Below are 12,763 nucleotides of genomic sequence, written 5' to 3'. Positions count from 1 at the left end.
CCTCCTAAATACCTTGCTCTTTATGCTAGACTTTAACTTTTCATCCCAATTAAATTAAAAAATAAGCATTTTCAACTGGAAATAAGGAACATCATTAAAAACTAAGACGAATGCAAATTATCCCGTATATGAAGCGAGCTGCCCCCTCCGAAATACCTTGCTCATTATGCTAGACATTTTGGTAATAGCTATCAAATACATTAAAAAAATATATCTGTCGAGGAGGTATTCTTTAACTGAATCCCAAGCTTCTGAATCCTTTATGCAACTGAACCCTCTTTAACTGAACCCTCATGTAACTGAACCCTCCTTAGCTATCTGCTAAATGGTGCTTACCATAGAAGTATCACGGGCTTACACTGAAAAAAAATTTTTTTACGGTCTTTTTAATACATTATCTTTATGTATATAAGATCGACCGTGAAGGAATAATTTTTGCCCATTATAGCTTATACAAATTCCATATATTTTAAGCCTTTTAATTTTCATGTCTAGATCGGGAACCTAAGATCGATGACTCCCACTATATCACTCATGATGGATATTATGAGGTGTGGAGAACGAGTGGAATATGCAATTTTTACCGGATATTGAGACGTCAACTGACCCCGAGTGAGAAGGAGGAATGGTATCGGTATCGGTTTTATTCGGATCAGTAAAATACTTAACTCCATCCCCCCCCCCCCCCTCCCCAGGAAGTTCAGAAAGACGCAATACCCATATTTATGCTGAAGTATTTTTAGTTGTTTGTTTACCAGTATATTGAATAAGTGCCTTTTTTCACCCCACCTATGAAATTCAGGTTTTCCTAACATTATAATAACTTCTCAATTCCATCCATTCTCCCCTCCCCAGGAAGTTACGAAAGCCACAGTACCCCTGTTTATTCTGAAACATTTTTGTTAGGTCTTTCAACGGGAAATTGAATAAGTATCATTGTTCACACCACCCACCAAACTCAAGTCCACCTAGCATTTTATAAACTAAATACTTACCTTCCTTCCCCTCCTCAAAAAGTTCAGAAATACGCAAGACCCAAATTTATGCTGAAGCTTTTCTAGTCGTATGTTTACCAGGATATTGAATAAGTACCATTTTTCGCACCACCCACAAAACTCAAGTCCTCCTAGCATTTTTTAAACTAAATACTAAATCTGGGGCGGGGAGAATTAAGGTAAGTATTTAGTTTAAAAAATGCTAGGAGGACTTGAGTTTTGTGGGTAGGGTGAAAAATGGTACTTATTCAATATCCTGGTAAACATACGACTAGAAATGCTTCTGCATAAATATGGGTATTGCGTCTTTCTGAAGTTTCTGAGGAGGAGAATGGTGGTAAGTACCGTGCGCGCGCACATAACCTCATCTAAATTAACCTTAAAAAATGAAACTATCATTTTTTATCATGAACTGTTTAGAGACCAAATCCCTCCAAAATTAAACCCCCTCCTGGGGAATCCCCGCTTGTTTGGAAAGGTGCCAAGGAAAGGCATTTTTATCATGAACTGTTTAAAAACCAATTCACTCCAAAATTAAACCCCCTCCCCTGCTCTCAGAAATGGAGGAATGAAGGGACTTTCGTTTTTGCTTTATTGTTCGACTTGATAGGAATTCTGAAACAGGATGGTCGTTGAAATTTCTTAATGACTAAAGATTTTGTTTTTCTTCTAAAGGGCTTAATATTCTCAAGGTTTTAGCTTTTGGTGGATAACATTAAACCTAAGGAAATTTACGTATTTGGAATCAGCGTATAAAGCCAATCATTTTCATGTATGTATAATAATTAAAATTCTGTTTTTAGAGTTATGGTTACTTTCGGACGAGTTGCACTTTACTTTCACCTTGTTTCCCAAAAACCGTTTAAAATTAGGTTGTTTTTTTTGTATTTGTTTTCGTTTTTGCTTTATTGTTCGACTTGATAAGAATTCTGAAACAGGATGGTCGTTGAAATTTCTTAATGACTAAAGATTTTGTTTTTCTTCTATATTTTGTTTTTCTTCTATATTTTGTTTTTCTTCTAAAGGGCTTAATATTCTCAAGGTTTTAGTTTTCAGCGTATAAGGCCAATCATTTTCATGTATCTATAATTATTAAAATTCTGTTTTTAGAGTTATGGTTACTTTCGGACGAGTTGCACTTTACTTTAACCTTGTTTCCCAAAAACTTTTTAAAATCAGGTTGTATTAAAATTAGGGTTTTTTGTAGTTGTTTTCATTTTTGCTTTATTGTTCGACTTGATAGGAATTCTGAAACTGGATGGTCGTTGAAATTTATTAATAACTAAATATTTTGTTTTTCTTCTAAAGGGCTTAATATTCTCAAGGTCTTAGCTTTTGGCGGATAACATTAAACCTAAGGAAATTTATGTATTTGGAATCAACGTATAAAGCCAATCATTTTATGTATCTATAATTATTAAAATTCTGTTTTTAGAGTTATGGTTACTTTCGGACGAGTTGCACTTTACTTTCACCTTGTTTCCCAAAAACTGTTTACAATTAGGTTGTTTTTTTTTGTAGTTGTTTTCGTTTATGCTTTATTATTCGACTTGATAGGAATTCTGAAACAGGATGGTCGTTGAAATTTCTTAATGACTAAAGATTTTGTTTTTTTCTTAAAGGCTTAATATTCTCAAGGTTTTAGCTTTTGACGGATAAAATTAAAACTAAGGAAATTTATTTATTTGGAATCAGCGTATAAAGCCAATAATTTTCATGTATCTATAATTATTAGAATTCTGTTTTTAGAGTTATGGTTATTTTCGGACGAGTTGCACTTTACTTTCACCTTGTTTCCCAAAAACTGTTTAAAATTAGGGTTTTTTTTGTAGTTGTTTTCGTTTTTGCTTTATTGTTCGACTTGATAGGAATTCTGAAAATGGACTTAAATTATTTCATCAGATACGTTAACACTTTAAAGTGAAATTTGAATCGCATATGCTTGGGGTATTAAGCGTTTGAATCTGATAAGAAGAGGCTTAATTTCTTTTAATTTCCAAGATATAGATTCCTCTCCCTTATGATTTTCGTAATAATTAACCGTTACCGCATATTCTTGGGGATATTAAGCGTTTGAATCTGATAAGAAGGGGCTTAATTTCTTTTACTTTCCAAGATATAACGTATAAAATTCCTTAAAAATGGAGTGATGTGTGTTCAGTTCCTTCTTACAATTTGAATCATGAAGTGGAACGCAAATAGACGCTTTTATTTCGCTAAACTTGGTGAGCAGCTTTTTAACTTTTAGCTTTCAAATTTTTATAGAAACTGCAATAGTTTAAACGAAAAGTAGTAAATGCAATTTAATTTTGATTTTGTAATTCAATCATTTTTATAGAAACTGCAATAGTTTCACGAGAACCTTCTTTTAGCATATTTTAAGTTTAAACGAAAAGTATTAAATGCAAAATTCATTTTGATTTTGAAATTCAGTAATTTTTAAAGAAATCAAGAATTTATGCGCAGTTTTAACTAGCTAGGGCTATATCCGTTATGGTTTTATGTTGATGAAGAATTTAAACACATCTTCAACTAGTTATTTTTTTTTGTTCGGTATAAATGAAAGGTCCAATACCTCAGTTAATTTTCTGTAAAAAATAAGCATTTTCAACAAGGAATAAGGAGCATCATTAAAACTAAGACAAATAGAAATTATCCGGTATATGAAGTGAACTGCACCCTCCTAAATACCTTGCTCTTTATGCTAGACTTTAACTTTTCATCCCAATTAAATTAAAAAATAAGCATTTTCAACTGGAAATAAGGAACATCATTAAAAACTAAGACGAATGCAAATTATCCCGTATATGAAGCGAGCTGTCCCCTCCGAAATACCTTGCTCTTTATGCTAGACGTTTTGGTAATAGCTATAAAATACATTAAAAAAAATATATCTGTCGAGGAGGTATTCTTTAACTGAATCCTAAGCTTCTGAATCCCCCATGCAACTGAACCCTCTTTAACTGAACCCTCATTTAACTGAACCCTTCTTAGCTATCTGATAAATGGTGCTTACCATAGAAGTAGCACGGGCTTACACAGAAAAAAAAAAATTTGACGGTCTTTTTAATACATTATCTTTATGTATATAAGATCGATCGTGAAGTAATAATTTTTGCCCATTACAGCTTATACAAATTCCATATATTTTAAGCCTTTCAATTTTCATTGACGTGCTTGAAATCATGAATTAGGAAAGTTAATTAGCTGTTTGGGTTTTCAGACCTAGTTTTTTAGATTTTCGTGGGTGTTAGGTTCCTGTGATTTATTATTTGAGAAGTTCCGGTCCCCAGACATTGTTACTTACTTACAATTTTTTCATAATTTTTTGAATGAAATTTCTCCACTGTGAAAGCAAGAGGTGACTTCTAATAAATAAGCATTTTCCACAAGGAATAAGGAGCATCATTAAAACTAAGACAAACAGAAATTATCTGGTATATGAAGTGAACTGCACCCTCCTAAATACCTTGCTCTTTATGCTAGACTTTAACTTTTCATCACAATTAAATAAAAAAATAAGCATTTTCAACTGGAAATAAGGAACATCATTAAAAACTAATACGAATGCAAATTATCCCGTATATGAAGCGAGCTGCCCCCTCCGAAATACCTTGCTCTTTATGCTAGACGTTTTGGTAATAGCTATAAAATACATTAAAAAAATATGTCTGTCGAGGAGGTATTCTTTACCTCTAGCAAATAGCATGGTCCTATACAGGCAAGCAAATACTGGTTTAGAAAAAACTAGAATAGTGACAACAAAAAAAAATAATTGATATATATTGGCAGCTAAACAAGACGCAAAATGGGCCAGAAACCCGTCTGGTATGGCATGGACCGTTCGTAGTAATAGGTGACTGACCCTGGTAAGCCAATGAATCCATGAAATCAGCACTGGTAAGCCATGTAGGCGTGAAATCAGCACTGGTAAGCCATGTAGGCGTCAAATCAGCACTGGTAAGCCATGTAGGTGTGAAATCAGCACTGGTAACATGGAGTAACCACCGCTCTCTCTGATTGACCCCAAAAAAATGGGTGTTACCCCAGAAACCCGTCTTGTAAGGCATGTACCGTTCGTAGTAATAGGTGACTGACCCTGGTAAGTCATATTACGCAATCACTCGTAGAATCCATAGGTGACTGCCCCGTGGTAAGGCATATTATGCAATCACTGGCTATTTCTATTAATGCTTTACTACTAATAGCCCTAAGCAAAGAAAAAATATAATAAAAAAATAACATCCTTAAAAAGTAGTTTTAAGGCAGAACATAGCCATTGTAAAACGTCGTCTGATCACGTGAAAAAACTTTTCGGGTAAATTTTCCTGCCTGTAAGTTTCCTTGGGAAGGTAGTCAGTTCAATTTTTGTGATTTTTCTTGCTGTAGTTCAGTACAAATAGCAAATTTGTAGTCCTTTTTTCGATTTCTCATGTAATCGTAATGAAGAAATGGTCCTAAAAAGTTAAGTGTAGGCTAGTTTGACCTTTATTGAACTATCTTTCCATGATAGAACAGGATTGCAACGTTTTGCATTCACAGGATCTTTAAGCCTGAAAATGGCAATATTAGCATAGAAATTATAAACGTAAACCAAAAAAAGCAATTTAGAATTCAAAATAACTTCTTAAGATCGTCTCAAAACCTCCATTGATTAATTAAAAAGAAAATCTAAAGAAGAGCTCTTTCCCGCCAGACGTTCATGTAAAGATTGCGATTTATGAACGCTTCATGCCAAAAATGTAATACTGCGAGTCTCAGCGTCAACTGAGAGTCTCAAAGACAAAGAGCCCATTATAAAATTGTCTCAACACTACAGGGAGCTTCAGAAGCAATTTTGGTAAAAATTGATGGGGGATTCTAACCGTGTCAACAGTTCAATCAATACGTAAATCAATTACGCTGAACAAAATGGCTATCTCAAAATTTTGATTGGATGTGTTTGTATAAATTATGGGCGTGGGGGGGAGGGGGCTCGTCGCCCTCCAATCACTCGACTATCAAAAAGTGCACTAGCCATTTGAATTTCCAATCGAATGAGCCTTTTTTGAAGTTTCTACGACAACACCTTCTATAAAAACCTTATATGTCCCAAGGATATATCTTAAAACCCTTGCCCTGAAGATTGTGGGTCAGTGTCCTCCTCAAAAACATATTTGCTATCTGGAAGTTAACTACGCTGAACAAAATGGCTATCTCAAAATTTTTATTGGATGTGTTTGGGGAAATGATGGGCGTAAGGAGGCGGGCTAGTTTCCCTACACTCGCTTTCGACTGTTAAAAATGGCACTAGCCCTTTGAATTTCCAATCGAATGAGACTTTTTGAAGTTTCTACGACAATGCCTTATATAAAAACCTTAGATACATCGTTCTTATATGCCCCCAGGGCATAACTTAAAACCCTTGCCCTGAGGGTTGTGGGGGAGTGTCCTCCTCAAAATCATATTTTCTATTTGGAAATCAACTACGCTGAACAAAATGGCTATGTCAAAATTTTGACTGGATGTGTTTGGGGAAATAATGGGCGTGGGGGGGGGGGGCTAGTTGCCCTCCAATCACTTTCGACTATTAAAAAAGGCACTAGCCCTTTGAATTTCCAATCGAATGAGCCTGTTTTGAAGTTTCTACGACAAACGCCTTCTATAAAAACCTGATATGCCCCCAGGGCATAACTTAAAACCCTTGCCCTGAGGGATCTGGGGGAGTGTCCTCCTCAAAAACATATTTTCTATTTGGAAATGGACTACACTGAAAAAAATGGCTATCTCACAATTTTGATTGGGTGCGTTTCGGGAAATGATTGGCGTGTGGGGGGCGGGGGGAAGGTGCCCTCCAATCATTTTCAAATATTCAAAAGCGAACTAAAAGTCTCGATTTCCAATCGAATGAGCCCCCTTTGAAGTTTATACAATGACCCCTTCCATATGAAGTGCCTCTGGGAAAAAAAAACAAAAAATAATAATAAAACATTGGAGCCATATGGCCTTTAGTATAGGCAACGCTATAGCGTTGCCTCTGATTATGAAGTTCATATTGTTTAAGTTCTCATTTACGATTAAATGTTTGTACCAAATAGGAGCAGGGAGACGTTTATCCCCTCCCTAGATTTTCAAGAATTTTTTTTCAATTTTTAATTGAAAAAAGGGTCAAAAAATAAATCCATCCCCTATATTTTGAAAATACCTTATTTGTATCTTCACCAAAAACATAACTGAAGAACAGCCCTCTGCTCCTATTTGGCACAAACAGTTAACTTGCCCTCACCCTGTATTTACGTTAATGTTTGGCCTTGCCATAACCTACTGCATTTAGAACCTTTTATAAGTTTTGAACTTTGGACACTATTAAAAGAAACGTTATCAAAATATGCTTTTGCGTGTTAATAGATCAAAGCAACTAAATTGGCATAATAAACTTAAATAACACCTCTTATCGTTAAAACTTCGAAGAGAAACAAAAATAGCAAACATACACTGATACAGTAATTTTATATTTCAGTTTAAGTTGGAAAAATCTTAAAGGGCCTGCAATGGTAAGTTTGTACATTTATATTCCCATCAATGCGAACTGATAGGTGACCTTCGGAAGCTTTGATCTCCGTTTTCTCTTAAACTTCCTAATCTCCTATTCCACTCTTTAGTTGTTATTGCAAACTAAACATAAATTATCCACTGAAATTGACTCTTTATAAGGTGCTTTCTAGAATGATACCCAAAGCCCATTATTTTTATTTTTTGCTGTTGGCAACATTGTTTTTGCATGTTTATCACTGATCATAAAAATTATGATTTGATATCTTGCTTCATTTCGGTTTTATTATATAATTCCGTCTTGTTTAACTTATTATTTTTATTTTTAGTATTTCGGTGCAGCTATCAGAAGAATCTCAGTCTTCTCAAATCTCTATCTTGTTGTAAAAATTGGACATACTTGGAAAAACTAAAAATCACCCATAAGCTTCGGCTAATCCAACAGTGGTCTGATGAAACATGAAATATTAAACAAAATAATTATATATATGGAGCCAGGATTTTTTTTCGGGGGGGGGGGGTACACAAGAAGTTTTTTTGGGGGGAGAGGGGGTTTACAAAAAAACTTTTTAAAAGCATAAGAAATTTGTTTATATTCATTTTTGTGAGGTTTTTACGAGTCGACCAAACATTTCGGGGGGGGGGGGGGTAATCCCCCTGGCTACGGCCTTGTATGGAGTTAGAGTTCCGCAGTTTTTCAAGGACTCTTTCCATTTTTAATGTTTTAGAGCGTTTTCTAATTTTTTTTTTTTATAACTATTTCTCTACGTGTAGCTTCACTATTCAAGAAATTCTTGACCGATAAAGCCATCAAATTTATTTCAAGACTGAAATAAAAAGCTGCCAAGAATTAAATAAAGCAAAAAATGAACAAAAAGAGTGACTTCCTGACTTGAGCAATCAAACGTTTTCCTTAATTTGAGGATGGGTGCTCCCATCCCCTATCCCCCGGGTATTTACGACAATACTAGGAGTAACCAACAAACTATACTTCTAAGACTCTACGAAGCTTTCAGTAAACTGCAAGTTAAACTCTAGGGTAATGAGCAGGGGGCAGCCCCGCTAGTTTTGACGTAACCCCTTAACTTCATTCAAAAAGCCTGGATTTTTCTATTCAAATTGTTTATTTTTTTCAATGATTTATAAAACACCATTGATATATTCTTCTGCACTTTTCTTAAGAACAAAGCATAAAACTTCATGGAAGTGCAACTTTGTAAACAGGTACATTTCCACAAGATTTTACATAAAATTATTACTTTGGCCCTATGACCCTTTGCCTTATTTGGGTCCATATTGTCGTTCAAGCACAAAGTGTCTACAACTTTTGTTTATGAGAGACTATCTTTTTTTCTGCTTTAAAAGGTCATTTTTAGGAAATAAGAACCATTTAAACGAGCATTCTCTGTATTTTCTACAACCATTAGTTCGATACAACCATTCCTGAAAACGGTCACCTTAGAACAAGTTTTTGCGAGAATGAGGGTGGTGAGAGTCTAAATTACCAAAAACTTAGATTTTTAGGTCATAATTTTCTATTCTTTTAGATACTGGGGTTTTCTCTTGAGGACATTATTCACCCCTCTATGCAAGTAAGCATATAATCTCTCAGTTTACACTCAGATGGGGAGCTTTCGCGTTCTTAGAATCCAATTGTATGCTTTCCGTTTTGTGTTTTTTTCCCTTGTTTTGTTTATGGTCTGTATTTTTCCTGTCTGTATAACTGGTTTTCAAACAAATAAATAAAAAACATAGTTCACTTGACTTAAACAAATAGCTCACTGAATTATTAGAAGTTTTTATTCTTAAAATTTTGAAAATCAAATCAAAAGATACCAAGATACCTCTGTCATGGTAGTGAACGGAAGATAAAAGCGCTTGTCTCAATAAAAACTAAAACTCCAAAACATGGAAATTTTTTTAAGAATTTATGCATTAAAACAACCCATTTTTGATGTGGAATCCCTATGTAAAATTCTTTAAGCGTGCCCGTTAAAGGTTGTTAGCAGAAGAATGTTTGTGTAATCTTAGAAAAATTGAAAATATAAAGCCCAAACGGAGGGAAGGGCAAACTTGATGAAAATTATACCACCAATTTCATCATTTCCGAGAGATGCGTGGTGAGAATTTCAAGCCCCTTTACCCAAATGGCAAAAAATGAAAAAAAAAACATTTTAAATTTGTTTTAATAAATTAAAAAGTATAGTACAAGATTTAAATGAGAAAGTTGAAATTAACATAACTGTGTGGCTGAAAATACTTGCAGATAGAAAATATTACAATTTTGTACCGCTATGTGTATTGAGTGCCACTATTCCAAATAAGAAAAGAAGTTCAAACTTCGGCTGCTTCAAACGTGATCCCTTTATTCTCGTCATTGTATCCAAATCATTACACATGTTGTTGGGATTGGGAATTAAGAGCTACTCGTATTTGAATAATTTCAGTGGGTATGAGGAGAATAAAACTTTAAAAATTTAAGTATGCTCCTGAATAAGACGGCTTCACTTAGGTATCTCTGTTTCAAAATTCTAAATCATTACTTAATTACTATTTTCATATCTCAATGTATAACAAGATCGTTGTCCTCTTATTCCTGTAGTATTAATAGGAAAGTCTAGTCAAGGTGGTTCGGAAGGATTCAATTCAAATACTAATAACTCAATAGAGGAAATTAATAGCTGTTTAATATGGCTTCAATGTAACAAGGCTGTAATTAGAATTTTTTTTAGTATTTTAGCAATAATTAGTTTTTACCTGAAAACTGATGTTTTTATTCGGTTCATCAATACGTGAGCTGCTTGTATTTGATACGGCAGAAATAGTATTGCTTCTGTCTGACTATCACCTCATGCTCCTACTACAATAATTTGTACAAAAATTTTGGTTTTAAGACAGGCAAGAGTAGTGTCGATTCCAAAATTCCAAAATTCCAAAATTCCCCCTCAACAAATCTGCTCCTACACAATAAATTTCTGTTTTTCGTATTAACTGAAGAGGAATTAGAAATAAAACACGAAGTCTGAGGAATGCTAGGTTGTAATATTTAAGTATTGTAGAAATTTTAGTCCAAAGGCGAAGACTCGTGTAATACTTCTCGCAAAGGAGCAAAAAAGGCCCTAGTCCCAGGGGCGTAATTTGCTATGGGGCAGGAAGGGCAACTGTCTATCCCAGACCTTGGTTCCCCCAGACCTAATTTTGACGCCCCCCCCCCAGTGGAAATTTAGTGCCATCCTAATCTTGTCAAAACTAAGATAAACCCATAAAATTCAAGGATCAATAGAAACGGATCTGTTTTTTTAGTACGTATTTACCTTTATAGTATTATAAAGTACCTTTATAGTACTTTATTAGCACTAAATAGTACCTTTATGGTACTGAATGGCTTTTTTTAGTTTTGACTGTAATTTTCTATTGATTTTGGAAAATTGGCTCCAGCTTTACCCCTCCCCCCAAGATTTTGACAAAATTACGGCACTGCCTAGGCATCCCCCAAGACTTCCTTGTTTTCTAGGTTTATCCATAGTTACCTATAACTCACATGCAATTGAACAATGTTTTTTCCGGTTTGACAAATTTGAGTACCCTTTCTGGGAGGGAGTCAGAAGGGCGGTTGCCCCGCTTAATATAAAAAACTAACCATTTTAGTATTTTCGTTCAAAAATACCTCTTTTTGGTATTTTCATTGCGAAAAAATAAAAAATAAGGAAGCCCCCCCCCCACACACATAGGTTTTTATAATACATTTTGACTCCAATTTCGTTAGTTTGGCTCATCGGGTCGGATTGGTGTGAAATCGAACGAGAATATAGTAAACCATCGAATATGTTTGGAGGTATGAATACACTTAATCTGTATGCTTTCAGGATGACTCAATATACGACACAGTTGAAATTGACAAAAAGAGCAACATTGAAAGTTATCCAAGGAATTACAATGATACTTACAACAACACAAGCTTTGTCGCTGATGAAGAGAAAAATGAAACGATAAATACTACAGGCGAAGGCGAATTTTCTACAAAAATTATAGATTTAGATCTGTCTGGTAAAGATCAATCTGCATTGAAAAATGAAGTAGCGTCAGTTGCGACATTGGGGATAACATCCAAGGATTTGAAAAAGAAGAAATATACAATTGTTAAAAATATTTTGACCCTGAGTACTGCTTTCATGTTTAACTTCACTGCTTATCAATCAATGGCAAGTTTGCAGGTAAGACTTTGACCTTTAAATAACATAGAATATAATTTTACCCGAGTAACTTTTTAACTGCAATGTTAGCTCGTTCACTTCCAATTTTTTTAAACTTAGTTACAGCCAAGGTGTTACTAACGAGGCAAACCGAGCTCAGCGGCTCTGGACTCAAGACTAGTGGTGGAAAATATGAGGTTAGGGGATACCCCCCCCCCAGTTACCAGAGTTAGTAAATTTACAACAATAAGAGCTACAACTCTACCGATTATGCTATGATTTAACAAGATCATGATCTTGTGTGATGAAAGTAAACCACCAGTTGACAAAACCCACTGGTTCTTCTTCTGAAACATCGTGGTTTTGCTCAAGATTAAACTCATCTCAGAATCATGTCACGCAGACATGTATGCAACAGGGGGGAGGGGTTGAGATTAGAGTCTAGGTGATCCGAAATCCTTAATTTTTCTGAGTTTTCTGAGAGTTTTTATTCAAATTATCCAATAGAAGCTTTTATTATCTGTCTTCCCCGAAAAATTTCCGGGTGTGTGCCTAAAGTCATCATTTATTAATCTATAATGAAACTAACTGTAAACTTCATATTCCGTTTACAGATGTTTTGACATGTTAACTGAGCGAATAAGGTGGTGTTCACTGATAAATTTACTTACAGAAAGTTCAGAATAAAAAACTTTTAAGTATAAAAATAATACACACCAATAAATTCAGTAACGGCATAGGATATGGAGAAGGGCTATATCCCGGCAATAGGGGGGATGGGTCTGGTGGGAAGCAATTGCAAAGGTAGTGATTATTATGTTTGGGAAGGATGTTGAATGGGGAAGGGAATGGTGTATTTCTGTGTTTTTTGCAATCTGATTTCTGTTTTGGGTTCATGATGGTCTCGCCTTTTCCCCCTCTTTGCCGATAGGTATGAGAATGGGATATTTTTTACTACATAGAGGACGATTTTGATTAATTCCTAAGCCTCCTACCTCTTTTTATATTTTTCTGAAGGATCATTGATGGTTAGCAGTTTGGGCA

General features: G+C 34.8%; 1 protein-coding gene across 2 annotated transcripts in view; it reads left to right on the top strand.

The window, feature by feature from the left end:
* Nucleotides 1–7,451: 7,451 nt before the first annotated feature.
* Nucleotides 7,452–12,763, top strand: part of LOC148952241 (N-acetylglucosamine transporter UNC93A-like) — a 114,136-nt gene continuing 108,824 nt past the window's right edge. For both annotated transcript variants that reach the window (XM_089088891.1, XM_089088890.1), the window contains exons 1-2: nt 7,452–7,528; nt 11,393–11,740. In XM_089088891.1, coding sequence (XP_088945017.1) covers nt 7,526–7,528; nt 11,393–11,740 — 351 coding nt within the window. In that variant the 5' untranslated portion in view covers nt 7,452–7,525. The remainder of the gene's footprint in view (nt 7,529–11,392; nt 11,741–12,763) is intronic.

This window comes from Artemia sp. Qi Xiang Cuo, chromosome 5, assembly GCF_049724085.1.
Source record: "Artemia sp. Qi Xiang Cuo chromosome 5, ASM4972408v1, whole genome shotgun sequence".
NCBI classification, from domain to species: domain Eukaryota; kingdom Metazoa; phylum Arthropoda; class Branchiopoda; order Anostraca; family Artemiidae; genus Artemia; species Artemia sp. Qi Xiang Cuo.
This window is presented reverse-complemented; position numbering and strand designations above follow the sequence as displayed.